Source organism: Mustela nivalis (genome assembly GCF_964662115.1).
Source record: "Mustela nivalis genome assembly, chromosome: 18".
NCBI lineage: Eukaryota > Metazoa > Chordata > Mammalia > Carnivora > Mustelidae > Mustela > Mustela nivalis.
In genome coordinates, this window is record NC_139037.1 from 4433026 (window position 1) to 4449316 (window position 16291).

At 54.6% G+C, this 16291-nt stretch overlaps 1 protein-coding gene across 3 annotated transcripts in view; it reads right to left on the reverse strand.

Moving 5' to 3' along the window:
- NECAB2 (N-terminal EF-hand calcium binding protein 2) overlaps positions 1-16291 on the reverse strand; it is a gene marked incomplete at its 5' end in the record, with an annotated part of 28185 nt that overhangs the window by 1855 nt on the left and 10039 nt on the right. For all 3 annotated transcript variants that reach the window (XR_014305886.1, XM_082712074.1, XM_082712073.1), the window contains 5 exons: positions 217-329; positions 908-961; positions 3524-3603; positions 3741-3865; positions 6228-6364. Coding sequence is in view for 2 of the 3 variants with exons in the window: in XM_082712074.1 (XP_082568200.1) it covers positions 217-329; positions 908-961; positions 3524-3603; positions 3741-3865; positions 6228-6364 (509 nt within the window). The remainder of the gene's footprint in view (positions 1-216; positions 330-907; positions 962-3523; positions 3604-3740; positions 3866-6227; positions 6365-16291) is intronic.

Sequence of the window (16291 nt, forward strand, 5' to 3'; positions counted from 1 at the left end):
CGCTCCGCAGAACAGAACCCCAAGCATCGCCCAGTAAGCCCCGCGCACCCCTCCACCATCCCCTGTAGCAACCCCAGGGACCACGACGGAGCGGAAGCCCGGGAGCCGGGGTCACGGCCACTGTACGAGGTGGGGCAAAGCCGGAACCCCAGGGACCTCCCTGGGGCACCGTCTGACCTCGGGGGAGCCCGGCCCTCCAGCCCCAGCCCCACTCACTGGAAGCAGCTCCCGGCCCCGGCAGTGCCGCGGAGGTACTGGCGCAGGGAGTCCACGAAGTCACTCAGTTGTTCGGGGCACACGGCCATCTCCTGCCGGACCAGCTGCAGGTGCTGGGGGCCATGGAGAGGGGTGAGGGTGGGCGCCCGTGGGCCGGCTGTGTCCCTCGGCCCCTCTGTCCTCCTGGGACCCCTCCTGCCCCCAGGGCACAGCCCAAGACCTGGCCTCCCCAGACCCTCCCGCAGAGAGCTCTGACAACTCGGCCAACATAAAACCAGAGAAACCTCACAGGTACACACGCGCCCTTCGCGCTTACACGGGCTAATGGGAGCGAGGACTGGAGAGCCCTAAGCTGACAGCAGCCCCGCCAATGCAGCACGCCCGAGAAGGGTGTTCCCAGAGGCTCTAGGGACGCTGGGAGCCGCCTGCAAGGCGCTCTGGTCCCAGAGGCCACATCCCCAGGCGCAGCACAACTGTCCTGGCGTCACTGCGATGATCACTTTGCTCTGAGCCAAACTGTTTCTGAACGAAAAAACACCCCTGGGAGGGCTGGGGGACCAGCAGCTGGGGCTGCATCTCCCCTGGTGGTGGTGCCGGGGCGGGGGTGTCAAACACGGAGCTGCCGGCATCGAGGCCGGGCTCCCGCAGGGACGGGGCCGCAGGAGAGGGGCAGGAAGGGACCGGGCCTCACCATGTTGGTGCCTTCTTCATCCGAGAGGCGCTGCTGAAGATCAAACCAAACGGTCTGAAACCAAAACATACAAAGATGTGTTGGAGACAAAGGCCACCTCCCCTAAGGAGGCCTCCAGGACTACCACAATGAAAGCCATCAAAGAGCTCCAGCCTCCCCACCCCATGGGTCCAGGGACTCTGGAGTCCCCAGGTGGCTAGATGGAGCTCGGTCCATACACAGCGCTGGCTCTGAGGGGAGCTGGGAAGCCAGGCTGGGCGACGGACTGCAGAGCGGCCGAGAGCCCTTTTGGCCTTGGCATGTGGGAGCACTGGGAGGCACAGAGGGCGACCAGATCTACCCAGGGGGCATTCTGCCAGCAGGGGAGGGTCCTCTGGGGACATGCAGCCATGGGGGCTTGAGACTTGAATCCGGGATGCTGGGTTTTTGCCACAGCTGCTGGCAAAGCCCTGAGGTTCCCCATCAACATACCAATCACCCCGAGTCCTAACCCCCGGTGCCTCGTGAATCCAATGCTCTCCATAGGCTGGTCTATTACCCTGGCCTCCCCCAGGCCTTGAACTCAATGCTTTACAAACACATCTTGCTGAACCGTCCAGACTGAGGAAGACACTGCCCCCGCCCCCACGAGCCCCAAGAGAGCAGGAACCGCGTGCACACAGCTCACGACCCTGTGCTCACGACCCTGTGCTGGGGTCTAGAACACAACCCGACGGATGCTCAGGCTGTTTCTGAGCTGAGAACCCTGGCTCCGAAGGCCACGAAACCTGCGTGGCTGGAGGAGACTGGGTTCGAAGCCAGGGTCTCTCACCTCCCCACCCACAGATTCCTGGTTCTTCTCCAACTTGTGCACCCCACGAAGGCCACCTCTGCGCCTGCTCCCGACCATCCTCCACGGGGACGGCCCGTGTCTCCCGCACAGTCACGGACACGGGGTCCTTCCTCTCGTGTGGAGGACACACCACTGTGAGACATATCTGCTACTCAGGAGAACAGCCAGTGGTGGTCGGGCCTGTGATCCACGCGGTCACCACCTCTGACATTCTCCAGGAGGTCCCCTAACGCCTGTGCCCCAAATGGCCTCATTTCTGCAGCGGGTCCTGCAGAAGGTGCGGACTTCTCAGAAACGCGGGGCTGCAAGGAGCTTTGCAGGTGCCCGAGGTGTGCCTGGCCCCTCACCTTAACACCGAGGCGGGCTCCTGGGGGCGGGGGGTGCGGGGGCACCACGCCTGCCCCAACCCCTCCAGCACCCATCAGTCCCACCCAGGCAGAGCAGCCAGGCTTAGGCGGGCACGCAGAGGGCGGGGCCCCCTGGCGACCCCGGATTGGCTCCCGCGGGCGGCCTGGACCAATCAGGGGCCGGCAGGAGGGGCCCCGCCCCATCTCCAGGACACCCAGGTGCTCCGAGGTCTCCAGCCAGCTGGTTGTTAAGGCGACCGGGCGCTAAAAATAAGCTTCAAACCACCTCCCTCCGGAGGCGCCGCCGAGTTGCTATGGCAACCGGGCCTCGGGGTCCTGCCGAGCCGTTCCCACCGCGCCCACTCGGCAGGCTTTCCGGGGAGGGGGATCCCACCTCGGCCCCCGGCAGGTGGACGGCCGCCTCCGCCCCCAGGCTCCCCTGCGGCGGGTCTGGCCTCGGCCTCCCTCTGCGCGGGGAGCCCCGCCCCCGCGGAGCCCTCCTCTCCCCCAAACCCAGGAAAGTACTTTTTTGCCCTTTTGCCAAAGATGTGAAAAATCCAGAGACTTCGGAGACACGTACGATGGCTGTAACTACTGAGCTCGCGGGGAGCGGCTGCCCGGGGTCCCCCAAGCAAACACATGCGTCTGGGTTTTGGTGTCAGAACATCCAGTAACGACGGCCAGCAACCGCTGAGTAGATGCTCACCGCGGCAGGCTCCGGGGGAGGCGTTAAGACCTCATTTTCTTTCATCCTCACAACAAGGCTGGGGGTGGACTACTCTGAATGCTTCTGAGTCTGGGGCTCAGAGAGCGTATGTCACTGGCCCAGGGTCACACAGCTGCTAAGTGGCCGCAGGGGACATCAGCCCCGCCCACAGCCTCACATCAGACTTGCAGGCTCCAAGCCCTGCCTGCGGTACTGGGGACGGCCCCTGTGGGTTGTGCTGTGAGGACCTACTGAGTGGTGAAATGTTCTCGGAAGACAGGATTCTGTAGAGACTCCGCCGTTTTTTTTAATTACCCGTGGACGTACTGAACCATATTTGAAAGAGGCCATGAATGCATCGGGTCATTGGAATGCTTCTAATCGCCTCTGGGACGTTGCTGTTCCACACCTACTGCCTTTTGCCATCACCTGCCCAGGCCAGGCCCACCTTCCAGCAAAGCCACAAGAAACCTTGTTGCCTGGCCATCCGGGCCACTGCTGACTCCTTCCTGCTCCCTGAGATGCCCCTCCCAGCTGCCCCCAGCCCTGTGACAGCTCCCCCTCCCCCCTGGCACCTCTCCTCGGGCAGGTACACGGGACACATTTCCCCTAGTCTTGTTCTCTGTTCCCCCATTCCCCCTTGGCCCAAGGTCCGGGGCTCCCGTCAGACTCTAGGCCTGACCCTACACTCACTGGGTGCAGGGGCGAGGGTGACGGCAGGGTGGGCTTACCTTACTCTCCAGCCGTCCTATCAGCTCTGCCAAGCGGCTAATCTGGGCTTCCAGGCCCTCCTCCTTGGGGTCTGCAGAGACTAAGGAAACGAAACAGAGATGCTGATTGTGGGAAGTGTGAGGCGCTCTCAGCCCTCCCAGTCCCATCTGGAGGCCCAGGCTGTATCCGGGCCACCGCCGGTGTCACCCCCACCCTCCCAGGGCGCCACTCTCTCACCAGATGGGAGACTCTTCCCTTGTTCTGCAGCCCCCAGCTTGGCGCTGGGGGCGTGGGGGGGCGCGGCGCTTCCGGACCAGGTCTCCACCACGCCGTGGCTGGCTTTGCTGTGGTTCTGTCTGCAGCTGGAGTGGAGGAAACACACCGATGACGGAGGCCGCAGGACCCTGGCCACTTGGACAAACACTAAGCACCCGTTGTGAGCAGAAATGCGCACAGGTGACCCGATGGGGTCCCATTCCCGTGGGGCTGCCATAATGGCCTTGGTTTCCTGAGCAGTAAAGGAGGCCCACGGACAGGTGCCTTCTGCAAGACCACACAGCTGGCAGGCATTCTAGGATGACCCAGCCCTGGGTCTGTGCCCAGGGGAGTCGGGGTCCATTCCAGGGCTGACGCTGAGCCAGGCTTCCACCCCACAGCAGAAGTGACAGCTTCTTCTCCCGGCTTCACTGGGGTCGGGCGGAGGGAACCTGGGTCTATACCAGCTCGACAGGCCCCCTCTCTGAAAACGGGAGCCCTAAGAGAGAGTCTGGAGAGGGCACAGACCAGCACAGAAAAATCAGTGCTCCTGCCCTCAGCCAGGCCCCATGTCCTGTCCCTGTCCACCGCCCCATGCACAATGGTGCACACAGGATAGAGCCCTGGCACGCCCTGATGGGCACACGCAGCTCATCATCAGTGTCACCAGCTCATCAACAGTGTCTGGCCGGGGAGTGAGGGCTCAGAAGTGGCCAAACACCCAAGTGCAAAGAGATGCCGGGACACTCCCCCACACCCGCAAATACACCGAGATCCACACACACACCCCGCCACACGGCCAACGTGCCCTGTCCCGGGCCTCCTCCTGCCTTGGGACATTCCAGACTTTGTCTCCCGTGATCCCTGATCCCGAGAGTTCCGCAAGCCGCGCCCCCCATAACGCAGGGCCACCCCAAGTCTTCCGGGAGGGGAAAGGTGGGCGGAGTCTTTGAGGTGTCCATCCTAATGCTCCACAAACCAGCAGCAAATCCAACGTGGCTGTCACACCACAAATGGGCACCAGGGGAGTCCCATAGGGGCCCTGGGCTTGGAACCGGTAGCTGGCACCTGCACAGGGGAGCCGAAGGAGACCTGCTGCCTGGGGGCAAATTAGCGGAGATTCGGGGCAGTTCAAGGCAGGGGAGTCCACGTGGAGATGTGCCTCCCCGTCGCAAACAGATCCCTCTGCCACCAAAGTCCCAAAGGAAGGTCCCAGCATGGGGCTGGTGACACAAGACGGGACATGCACAGAGCAGGGAATCAGCCCCCGACAGCACCCACCAACACCTGTCCTACCGCAAAAGACAACACACAGCTTTGAATCCAGATGCTGACCCAAAAATGAAAGGAAGCTCCATGTCAGTCTCCAGAGCTCTGGGGACCAGCCCTCTAGTCACAGGGCTGAGCACGGACGGAGGCAGAGTGCTGGGCTCAGCAACCCCGGACTCCGATCCAGCAGGCACGGGTGGGGGCCATGGGTGGGGGCCATGGGTGGGGGCCATGGGTGGGGGCCACGAGCGGGGGCCGGGCACCGGCACTTGATATTTTCCAGGTGCTGTGCCCACGGGTGCCCAGAGCACGCACATTTGGGGAACAGCGTCCCTGAGCAACTCTTGCAATCCTGTCCGGCTGGGACCAGCCCTCACCAGCCACACATCACGTGCTCAAACCCCCCACAGGACAGCCACCGACACCCTGGCCCCGGCGAGCCACTGTGGTTCCTGTCCACTGTTTGTCTGTATGTCTCCTCCACACCAGATGCATCGGCTGTTCTGGAAAGGGGGGTGTGTCTCAACTTGGGACGGCAAATGTGAGGGCTCCTGGCCCCCAGGGGAAGGAGAGTGACTCGTCTCTGGGCGCCGGGCCCCCTTCCCCACACAGACTCTCTCCTTGACTTTGACGTGCAAACGCAGCCTGAAATCACTGCACTTCTCTTCCCTTCCGGGGTTTGGGGCTGCTACTCTTTTTTTAAGGCCTCTGAGACCCCCAGACGGAGGGGAGGGCAGGCCTGAGGCTTCCCTGCATCACAGGGGCCTGGTTTTCTAGCTACGTCACTGACGGCTCACGGAAGCTTCTCCAGTGATGGCAACCACGTAGCTTCCAGGTTTCAAAAACGAGGCAAATCATAGAACAGTCCTAGGGAACAACCTAAGTGAGAGGTACAGGGACGTGGCGCACCGGTCAGGCTCTCGGAAACGGTCTTAACTCCGCGCGCATGTGCGTCCCAACGCGCACGGGTCCCGCACGCAAACCCCGTGCTCTGCGCGGACAGCGCCTCATTCCACGCTCATGTCGCTGATGAGGCAAGGATCGAATCGCCCCCACTTTCCAGATGGGGAAATAGGAGCACAGAGAGGTGCAGCCCCTCGCCCAAGGCCCCCCAGCCCCCAAGCACACACGTGGCCCCAGCAAGCAGCAGATGCCGTGGGCGACGCAGCCCCCGGGGACCCAGGGGGGCCCGGGACACACCGGATCTGGCTGGTCTGCTCCTCGATGGCCTCCACGGCGCTCTCCACAGAGCTGAGCAGCGACTGGATCTGATTGGCCGTCTCCTTCAGAAGGAAGCGCGTCACAAACTGGTCCACGTTGCTCCCGCCCTCGTACACCTGTGGAGGGAAGGGGCACAGATGCGAGAGGGGTTGGGGAGGGAACTTAGGGGTAGGGTCTGGCACAGAGCTGGGGGGGCACCTGGGGTTGGCGTCTGCCTCGCAGGAGGAAAGGGGGACCCCAGGGCCACCCGCGTCTGGGGGACAGCAGAGCTCCTGCGTCAGGACACAGGCTATGGATCTGGAGACGAGGTCGGAGCCCTGGCTGCACCGTGGACTGGCTCCTCCCCTCTGGGACGGTGACAGGCGTCACCCTAGCATCTATCTCCCAAGGTCATCTGGAGGACTGAACGGCGACATGGATATCAAATGCTCAGGGTCGTGCCTGTCCCAAAGCAAGTGCTCAGTGACCAGCAGCTGCTGTGATCAGGACGAAGCTGACGCTGGTAACACGGATGATGGCGGGGACAATGCGGGTGGCGACGGTGAAGACGGGTGTTGGTGGCGGCGACGGTGACGAAGATGGCAGTGACAATGACGGTGATGGGGACGGTGGTGGTGGTGACAGTGTGGTGATAAGAGCACGAGGACAGCATCGTGAAGGTGACGCTGGTGAGGGCTGGCAGGGACGAGTGTGCTCCCTGGCGGTGGCGTTCCCGATGCCCTTGCGACAGGGAAGAATAATGCCCGGAGAACACACACCCCCTCCCCCTCCCTCCTCCGAGGACGATTCCTCGGGCTCCGGGGCCCCCATGTGCTCCTCAGAGACACGGAAGACGACTCCAGAGCGACCAGAGAGGTTCAACAGGCCCCCCTCAAGGAAAGGTGGGAGACGCCATCCCAGCAGGAGCGGGCAGCAGGGGGTGCGGGGCGGGGGGGGGGAGCCGGAGGAGACGGAGACTCCGAGGCCACGAGGGGAGCACAGTGAGGAGAGGAGGAGGAGGGTTTCCACAGACTTTGCTCTGTGGCGGGAGACGCAATCGCCCCTTCTGTCAAGAGCCGGCCGCAAAGACATTTCTCAAGGCTCCGGGATCCAGAGGAGAGCCCCGTGGCTTCAGAGGCCTGACGGTGGGACTGAGAAGGTTCTGGCTCAGCCGGGTCGCTCAAGGATGATAAGGGATCAAAGGGCACCGGGTTGGGGACGCGGGTCCCCAGAACGGCCGATGCTGTGGCCTCTCCCGCCGCCTCAGCCAAGACCCACCCTCCGCAGCCAGCTGCCCGCACCGTGGAATTCTGCCCAGTCCCCGCAAGGCCAGGGACGACAGGGCTCTCAAGGACAGCAAATTAAGCCATCTGTCACTCTGACTGCAAATTAATTAGCAATGAGTGCACAAGGGAAGCATGGCTAGAGACAGAGAGGGAAATGGAGGCAGGCGTGGGTGGGAAGTGGGCGGGCACACGCAGGGAGGTGTGTGGAGGGGGCTGGCCTGTGCCAACACCGGCGACGGCGACGAGCCCTGACAGAGAATGACTCTGCGGCAGAAGGTAGATAAGGCTCTGGTCCCCTAAAGCGTTTCGGTGACTGATTACCCTCCCCTGCATTGGCCGAAAGCGCTCTCAATCCAGGGATCAGCGGGGCCCCGGATGAATGAACAGCCAAGAAGATATAATGGGGTAAGAACTTACGTGCAAAGACAGAAAACCCGCTAGAAACCATCAGGCAGAAAAATGAGCTGCAGCAAGTGAGTGAGAAGCACCTAGACCTGTGGCTGAGGTTGCAAAGACCCAGGAGTGGAAGTGGCTAGCTGAACTCCAGAAAGACCAGTTATCTTCCCAAGGGGTGAAAATGCCGCCTTTACAGATCTCTCCTCCATCACCAACGCCTCAGCCAAGACACCAAACCCACAGATTCCAGAAGGAAAGGATCAGATCTGGGAATTCTGTACCAGGCGGACACATGACACAGAAACCGGCATATCTCGGAAGTGAGCGCCGTTCCAGCCTCGGAATTTCCCCTCGAAATACCCAGGGTCGAATCAGAGAAAGAACTCGTGATCCGGGAAGTCGTGAGAAGTGGCAGCAAGTGATGGTCCAATTAAATTTAAGGTTAGAGAGGCCAGGAAATAAAAAGATTCATCATCACTTCATTTTGATCCCCCTGGATTATGTCAATAAAGAGGGTGCAAGTACAGTAAAAAATAATCTGAAAACCTAGAACGTCCTTTAATTCCACCAAGAGGTACAGGAAATGTCTTTTATTAGGTAGGTATAAAAGCCACCAAGGGCACCCACCCAGCGCCTGCTTGCTACATGGCCAGTGAACAATGAAAGCTACAATGTTTCCCTTCCAAATCCCAGTCAACAGCTCTTAAGAGAGCGGACCTGGAAACTGCCCCAGGAAAGAGGAAGAACCTGGGAAGCCTAAGAGTCCAACAGCAGGCAGAGCTGACAGAGTGTAACAATAAAAGCAAGTAAAAAGCAGCCTGGGGCGCCTGGGTGGCTCAGTGGGTTGAGCCTCTGCCTTCAGCTCAGGTCATGATCCCAGGGTCCTGGGATCGAGCCCCACATTGGGCTCTCTGCTTGGCAGGGAGCCTGCTTCCCCCTCTATCTCTGCCTGCCTTTCTGCCTGCTTGTGATCTCTGTCTGTCAAATAAATAAAGTCTTTTTTAAAAAATTTAAAAAGAAAGAAAGAAAGGAAGAAAGCACCCTGAGTTCCCTCGTATAAGCACACAGTCCCAGACTTGAAATGAGAGCCACATGGAAGCATTTCTGAACCAAAACAGCAGCAGAAGATGAACGACATCAAGCCTGTGCAAAAAAATCCTGCCACCAAATCTGATCAGATGAACAGGACAAGTCGTGGTGTCACTCGAGGATGGGATTTAGAGGACACGGTATTCCACAGGTTAGAAGGGTCAGGATAAAACGGCAAAATCTAGCAGAGCAAGGGCAGGGCTCTACTGAACCTTCATGCAAAGGGTGAGAAAGTGGCTATTAGCATGGCCGTGGAGGGGCTCTGGGGGGCTCAGTCGGTTGAGCATCTGTCTTCTGCTTAGGGTCACGATCCCAGGGTCCTGGGATGGAGTCCCGCATCGTGCTCCCTGCTCAGCAGGGACCCTGCTCCTCCCTCTGCGTGCTGCTCCCCCTGCTTGTGCGTGCTTTCTCTCTCTCACAAATAAATAAAATCTCAAAAATAAATAAATAAATAGATAGATAAACATGGCAATGGGGTCTCAGAGGGACGCAGCCACTTCCTAAAGCAATTCTGCTTTATACCCTTTGACCCAGTCATTTCACTTTTGATCACCCATCCTGAAGAAATCCTGCAAAATGTGCGTAAATTTTTATGTCCCAAGGTTACAGTATTATTTGTAATAGAAAAACCTGGTAATATTCTAATATGCCCCAAAGAGCAGAACAGTAAGTACATTTAAATATGAATATTTTAAAAGATGCTTCTGGACAGTTTTAATAATGTGGGAAAAGTATTTGCTAAAATATTAGGTGGAAAAAAGGCAAAAAATAAGTTTTTGTGCACAGAACGATATTAAGTATATTGAAGAGTCACAGGGGAACAAAAGAAGCTCAGAGGTAATAAGCTAACGTGATTAACAGTGGTGAGGATGGTGTGAGTCAGAAACGATTTGAAATTATTCTTCATACTTTTCTCTATTTCCTAAATTTTGGACATTAAACCTGTACCATTTATATAATAAAAGCATAACAGAAGTCTATATGCATCAAACAACACAGCTAAAAATATAGTAAGGGAACACATTAAAAATACAGAGATTAAATCATTCAGCGGGACAAATTAGCTCATCACGGTCTCAGAGGACAGATAAATTGGACAATAAGAACCAGGAATGGAGGGGTACCTGGGGGGCTCAGTGGGTTAAGCCTCTGCCTTTGGCTCAGGTCATGATCTCAGGATCCTCGGATCGAGCCCCATATAGGGCTCTCTGCTCAGCGGGGAGCCTGCTTCCCCCGCACTCTCTGCCTGCTTCTCTGCCTACTTGTGATCTATCAAATAAATAAAATCTTAAAAAAAAAGAAAAAGAAAAAGAAACAGGAATGAAAAGAGTATTGTCAGGAAAGTGTGAAAGTTCACATTGGACAAGAAAGCTTCTTACTGGGTCTCCTGTCTCGTACCTCTGTGCTAAGTCTTCCTTTGTTTTAGAGTGACTCTTAAAACTGTAGAACGTAGAATAGAATTCTCATCTACAGAAGCACACATGAATTCTGTCTGGCAGAGTGCAAGGGACTGTCACTGTCACTGGGGACAGGGGCCAACTCTGCATTTATTCACAAAGTCATTCCAGAATTCCTGGTCGTTTCTCTACATGGTGTGTGTTCTCTGACTTTTCCTTTGAGCTAGCTGTGACCTCTTACAGGTTCTCACCTTAATGCCTGAGTCCTTTCAATATTCATACTAATGATACAGAAAGTAGGAAGCTAAGACGAGTAACAAAAATAATTCTTAATTTTGATTATTCACAGTCCCTACTTTGAAGTAGTCCAAAATTAAATCATGAGTACTTTTTAATTAAATAGAGACAATACGGTAAATAATATAAAGATTTGGTATGAAAACTGTACATGCGACCCAAGTAATTGTAAATGAGAGATGTGAATTCTGTATTTCTGAGATTAAAATTATTGAAGAAGGGGCGCCTGGGTGGCTCAGTGGGTTAAGCCGCTGCCTTCGGCTCAGGTTATGATCTCGGGGTCCTGGGATCGAGTCCCGCGTCCGGCTCTCTGCTCAGCAGGGAGTCTGCTTCCCTCTCTCTCTCTCTCTCTCTCTGCCTGCCTCTCTGTCTACTTGTGATCTCTCTGTCCAATAAATAAATCTTTAAAAAAAAAATTTATTGAAGAAAATTCCTATCTGGAGACAAAAATAATAATAATAATAATAATAATAATAATAATAAGCCTTATGGCTTTAAGTGATTTTCTCAACTTTGAAACCAAAGCTTAAGGAATCACTGGTGAGGGGAGGCCTGGGTGGCTCAGCGGTTAAGCGTCTGCCCTTAGCTCAGGTCATGTGCCCCGGATCCTGGGATCGAGTCCAGAGCCCGGCTCCTTGCTCAGCGGAGAGCCCTCTCCCTTTCTCCCTGCTCATTCAGTCTCTGTCACTCTCAAATAAATAAATAATATTAAAAAAAAAAAAAAAAAAAGGAGGGGCGCCTGGGTGGCTCAGTGGGTTAAGCCTCTGCCTCCGGCTCAGATCATGGTCGTGGGGTCCTGGGATCAAGCCCCGCATGGGGCTCTCTGCTCAGCGAGGAGCCTGCTTCCTCCTCTCTCTCTCTGCCTGCCTCTCTGCCTACTTGTGATCTCTGTCAAATAAATAAATAAAATCTTTAAAAAAAAAAAAAAGGAGTAGCGCGGTGATGTTATTAGCACCTCTAATATAAATAAAAATCTTGGGGTTGGCCAAAACGAGGGACTGCATATGCATTTTTCATTTGTACGAGAGACACGGTTCCCCTCTTTGCAACGAGTCTTAGGAATACACATGTCCTAACACAGAAGGCACAGCCATTTTCCGATTTCCCGTTCTGGAAAGGATGACCCCGTCTTCCACTTGAGCACCCACAAGGTCATTATCAAAACAGCTCAAGCACCGTATCACCTGGAAATCACAGGGTGTGAGCGCGGCGGGGAAACCGGGGCTGCTCACTTCCCTCCCCGCACGGTGACCGCACGGGGGAGCCCGGGATGAGCAGGGATGCGGCAGAGGTCCGGGGAGAGTCAGCGAGGAGGTGCCGCCCCACGAGAGAATCCCGAATCCCGAGAATCCCAGCTGCAGGGAAAACACCCAAGGTCAAGGCTTAAGACGTCCAGCGGATTGTCAGAAGAACGGAAGCCCTGCTCTTCCCACGTGGAAAAGAGCAGTGACCACCAGCCTGCGGACGCAGGGCGGACCAGAGAAGCCTGGAAACCGTAGCTACAGCAGGAACCGTAGCGGGAAATGGAAAGACATGTGTCGAGGGGCTGGGCATCTGGAGCAAAGCTGGGGGCGCCGGGGTGGCCCAGAGAGTTGAGAGTCTGGCTCTTGATTTTGGCTCAGGTCGTGATCTCAGGGGTGTGGGATCGGGAAGGAGCCCCAAGTCAGGCTCTGTGCTCCGTGGGGGGTTTGCTGGAGTTTCTCTTTCCTTCTCCCTCTGCCCCTCCCCCACTGGTTGCTCACATGCTCTCTTTCTAAAATAACTAATAAAATGTTTAAAAAAAGCAAACAGGTAAAACTGGCAAACAGAAGTTTTTAAAACATAGCCCAACAGGACAAACATTAGAATAAGACTAGAGCTACAGAAGAATAGGTATTGTTGAATTCAATCTCCATCAAGTTCCTGTTTGGGGTCAAAGAAGATTTTAGATTTTTTGTTTTTAAATCATCAACATGATATGATACTTTATGTGGAAAACCCAAAAGACTCCCCTCAAATCTGCTAGAACTCATATAGGAATTCAGTAAAGTGTCAGGATATAAAATCAATACACAGAATCAATTGCATTTCTGTACACCAAGACAGAAGAAAGAGAAATTAAGCAATTGATCCCATTTACAATTGCACCCAAAACCATAAGATACTTAGGAATAAACCTAATCAAAGATGCAAAGAACCTGTACTCAAAAAACTATAAAGTACTCATGAAAGAAACTGAGGAAGACACAAAGAAATGGAAACATGTTCCATGCTCACGGATTGGAGGAACAAATATTTTGAAAATGTCTCTGCTATCTAAAGCAATCTACACATTTAATGCCATTCCTATCAAAATATCATCAATTTTTTTCAAAGAAATGGAACCAATAATCCTAAAATTTATATAGAACCAGAAAAGACCCAAATAGCCAGAGGAATGTTGAAAAAGAAAGCCAAAGTTGGTGGCATCACAATTCCAGACATCAAGCTCTATTACAAAGCTGTCATCATCAAGACAGTATGGTACTGGCACAAAAATAGACACACAGATCAAAGGAACAGAATAGAGAGCCCAGAAATAGACCCTCAACTCTATGGTCAACTAATCTTCGACAAGGCAGGAAAGAATGTCCAATGGAAAAAAGTCTCTTCAACAAATGGTGTTGGGAAAATTGGACAGCCACATGCAGAAGAACGGAACTGGACCATTTCCTTACACCACACATAAAAATAGACTCAAAATGGATGAATGACCTTAATGTGAGACAGGAATCCATCAAAATCCTTGAGGAGAACACAGGCAGCAACCTCTTCGACCTCAGCTGCAGCAACTTCTTCCTAGAAACATCGCCAAAGGCAAGGGAAGCAAGGGGGAAAAGAACTATAGGGACTTCATCGAGATTAAAAGCTTCTGCACAGCAAAGGAAGCAGTTAACAAAATCAAAAGATAACTGACAGACTGGGAGAAGATATTTGCAAATGACATATCAGATAAAGGGCTAATATCCAAAATCTCTAAAGAACTTCTCAAACTCTGGGGCGCCTGGGTGGCTCAGTGGGTTAAAGCCTCTGCCTTTGGCTCAGGTCATGATCTCAGGGTCCTGGGATTGAGACCCCCATCGGGCTCTCTGCTCAGCGGGGAGCCTGCTTCCCTCTCTCTCTCTGCCTGCCTCTCTGCCTACTTGTGATCTCTGTCTGTCAAGTAAGTAAATAAAATCTTAAAAAAAAAAAAAAGAGTTTAAAAAAAAAAAGAACTTCTCAGACTCAACACCCAAAGAACAAATAATCAAGAAATGGGCAGAGGACATGAACAGACATTTCTGCAAAGAAGACATCCAGATGGCCAACAGACATGAAAAGTGCTCCACATCACTCAGCATCAGGGAAATGCAAATCAAAACCACAGTGAGATACTACCTCACACGAGTCAGAATGGCTAAAATTAACAAGTCAGGAAATAGAAGTTGGCAAGGATGTGGAGAAAGGGGAACCCTCCTACACTGTTGGTGGGAATGCAAGCTGGTTTGGCCGCTCTAGAGAACAGCATGGAGGTTCCTCAAGAAGTTGAAAATAGAGCTATCCTATGACCTAGCAATCTCACTACTGGGTATTTACCCTAAAGATACAAACGTAGTGATCCGAAGGGGCACGTGCACCCGAATGTTTACAGCAGCAATGTCCACAACAGCCAAACTATGGAAAGAACCTAGATGTCCATCAACAGATGAATGGATCAAGAAGATGTGGTATATATACACAAATGGAATACTATGCAGCCATCAAAAGAAACGAAATCTTGCCATTTGCAACAACGTGGATGGAACTAGAGGGTATTCTGCTGAGCGAAATAAGTCCATCAGAGAAAGATAATTATCATATGATCTCCCTGATATGAGAAATTTGAGAGGCAGAGTTGGGGGTTTGAGGGATAGGGAGGGAAAAAAAGAAACAAGATGGGACTGGGAGGGAGACAAACCATAAGAGACTCTTAATCTCAGGAAACAAACTGCGGGTTGCTGGGGGTTGGGGAGTGAGGGATGGGGTGACTGGGTGGTGGACACTGGGGACAGCGAGTGCTATGGTGAGTGCTGTGAACTGTGTAAGACTGATGATTCGCAGACCTGTACCCCTGAAGCAAATAATACATTGTATGTTAATAAAAAAAACCATCAACATACTATGCATGGCTGATCGCGAAGCTGAATGTGTCCATGACAGTTTTATTTGAAACGGCACTAAAAGGGACACAAAAAGTCAAATGTTTCACTGGAACCAGGATGACCTCAAAGATCTATGAATATACTCCCCCCTCCTCTCCCCCGAGGTGGACCTTGACCCCAGCTTCCTGGATAAGTTCCTTCTATTTTTGAATAAAAAAAGGATTCCGTGGTGGAGAAGCGGATTCACACACAGCAAGATCTTCCAAACCCACAATTCATCCCCAAATCAATGTCCAGCCGCTATTTCCAAGGGAGACCAAGCGAGAGCTCAGCGCTGCGCCAGAGGGTCCGGGTGCCCGCCGGGGTTTCTCCCAGGGAGTGAAGGAATGTTCCGCAGAAGACACTCCAAGAATAGAATCCACCCCGCCAAGAGCTGAAGGAGACTCACGCCATCCAAAGGAAATTTAAAAGACTCACTACGACCTCCTAAGACGAAATGTAATGAAGGGAAGGCAAAAAATATATATATATATATATATTTTAACAGACTGAAGAGGTTTCTAAAAATAGAGCTGGTGTTAATATTGTCATTAGTGGAGAAATACTGGAGAAACAGACTTGAAAATCACGAGCCACAGAGGAAGCCTGACGCGGCGGCTGAATCGGCGGGAAGGAAAGGCAGCAGGACGCACCCCAGAAATCAGAGGGCCGCGCGCCCCAGGAACCGCGAAGCCAAGTGCACCGGGTCCCGGCGTGACCGGGACCCCGCAGCCCCGGAAGCCAGTGGTCCACACGGATCGACACGGACGCAGGGGAAGCGTCCCAGAGGACCGCGAGCTGCATGGCGATCAGCAAAAATGGGTTCGAAAACCAGCCGGGAACAGAAATGCCGCTGCTCCTGCCAACACCAGCCGTCAGGGGTCCTGCTGGAAACGCCCAGAAGGCCGCCCCGAGCATCCCGTGCGCCCGGCTTCCCAGACCAGACTCTCGAGAACCGGTCCAAGTCCTACTGGTAGATGCTCGAGTCCTCTCCCTGACGGAGACTGAGGCCCCCCCGGCAGAGAGATGGGCAGACCCAGAAGGAAGCGAGCCCTCGGGTGACACCTGAGACGGCCTCGCCGGGGGGGCGGCTCCATCCCCGAGGGGTCCCAGGGGGGCGCGTGGGGCGCGTCTCCCGGCCCATCAGGCGCGGAGCTGGGAAGCTACCCCGGGTCCGGGCCGGGGTCCCAGGGTCTGCGCTCTCTCCACGCTCCCCTGCAAACCCACTGCCCACCCACGACGTTCAGAACGTCCACCCCAAATCCAGGCGACGACAGGCAGTGGCTCCTACACGGTCTTTACGACAGGCTCTGAGACCCAGACTCAGACAGCGGACGGGGGGAAAGGCGCGCGCCGTGGGTACGCGGAGGCTCAGGACCAGGCCCGGCTTTTCTGAGAGCGGAAGGAAGGGATTCTCCCAG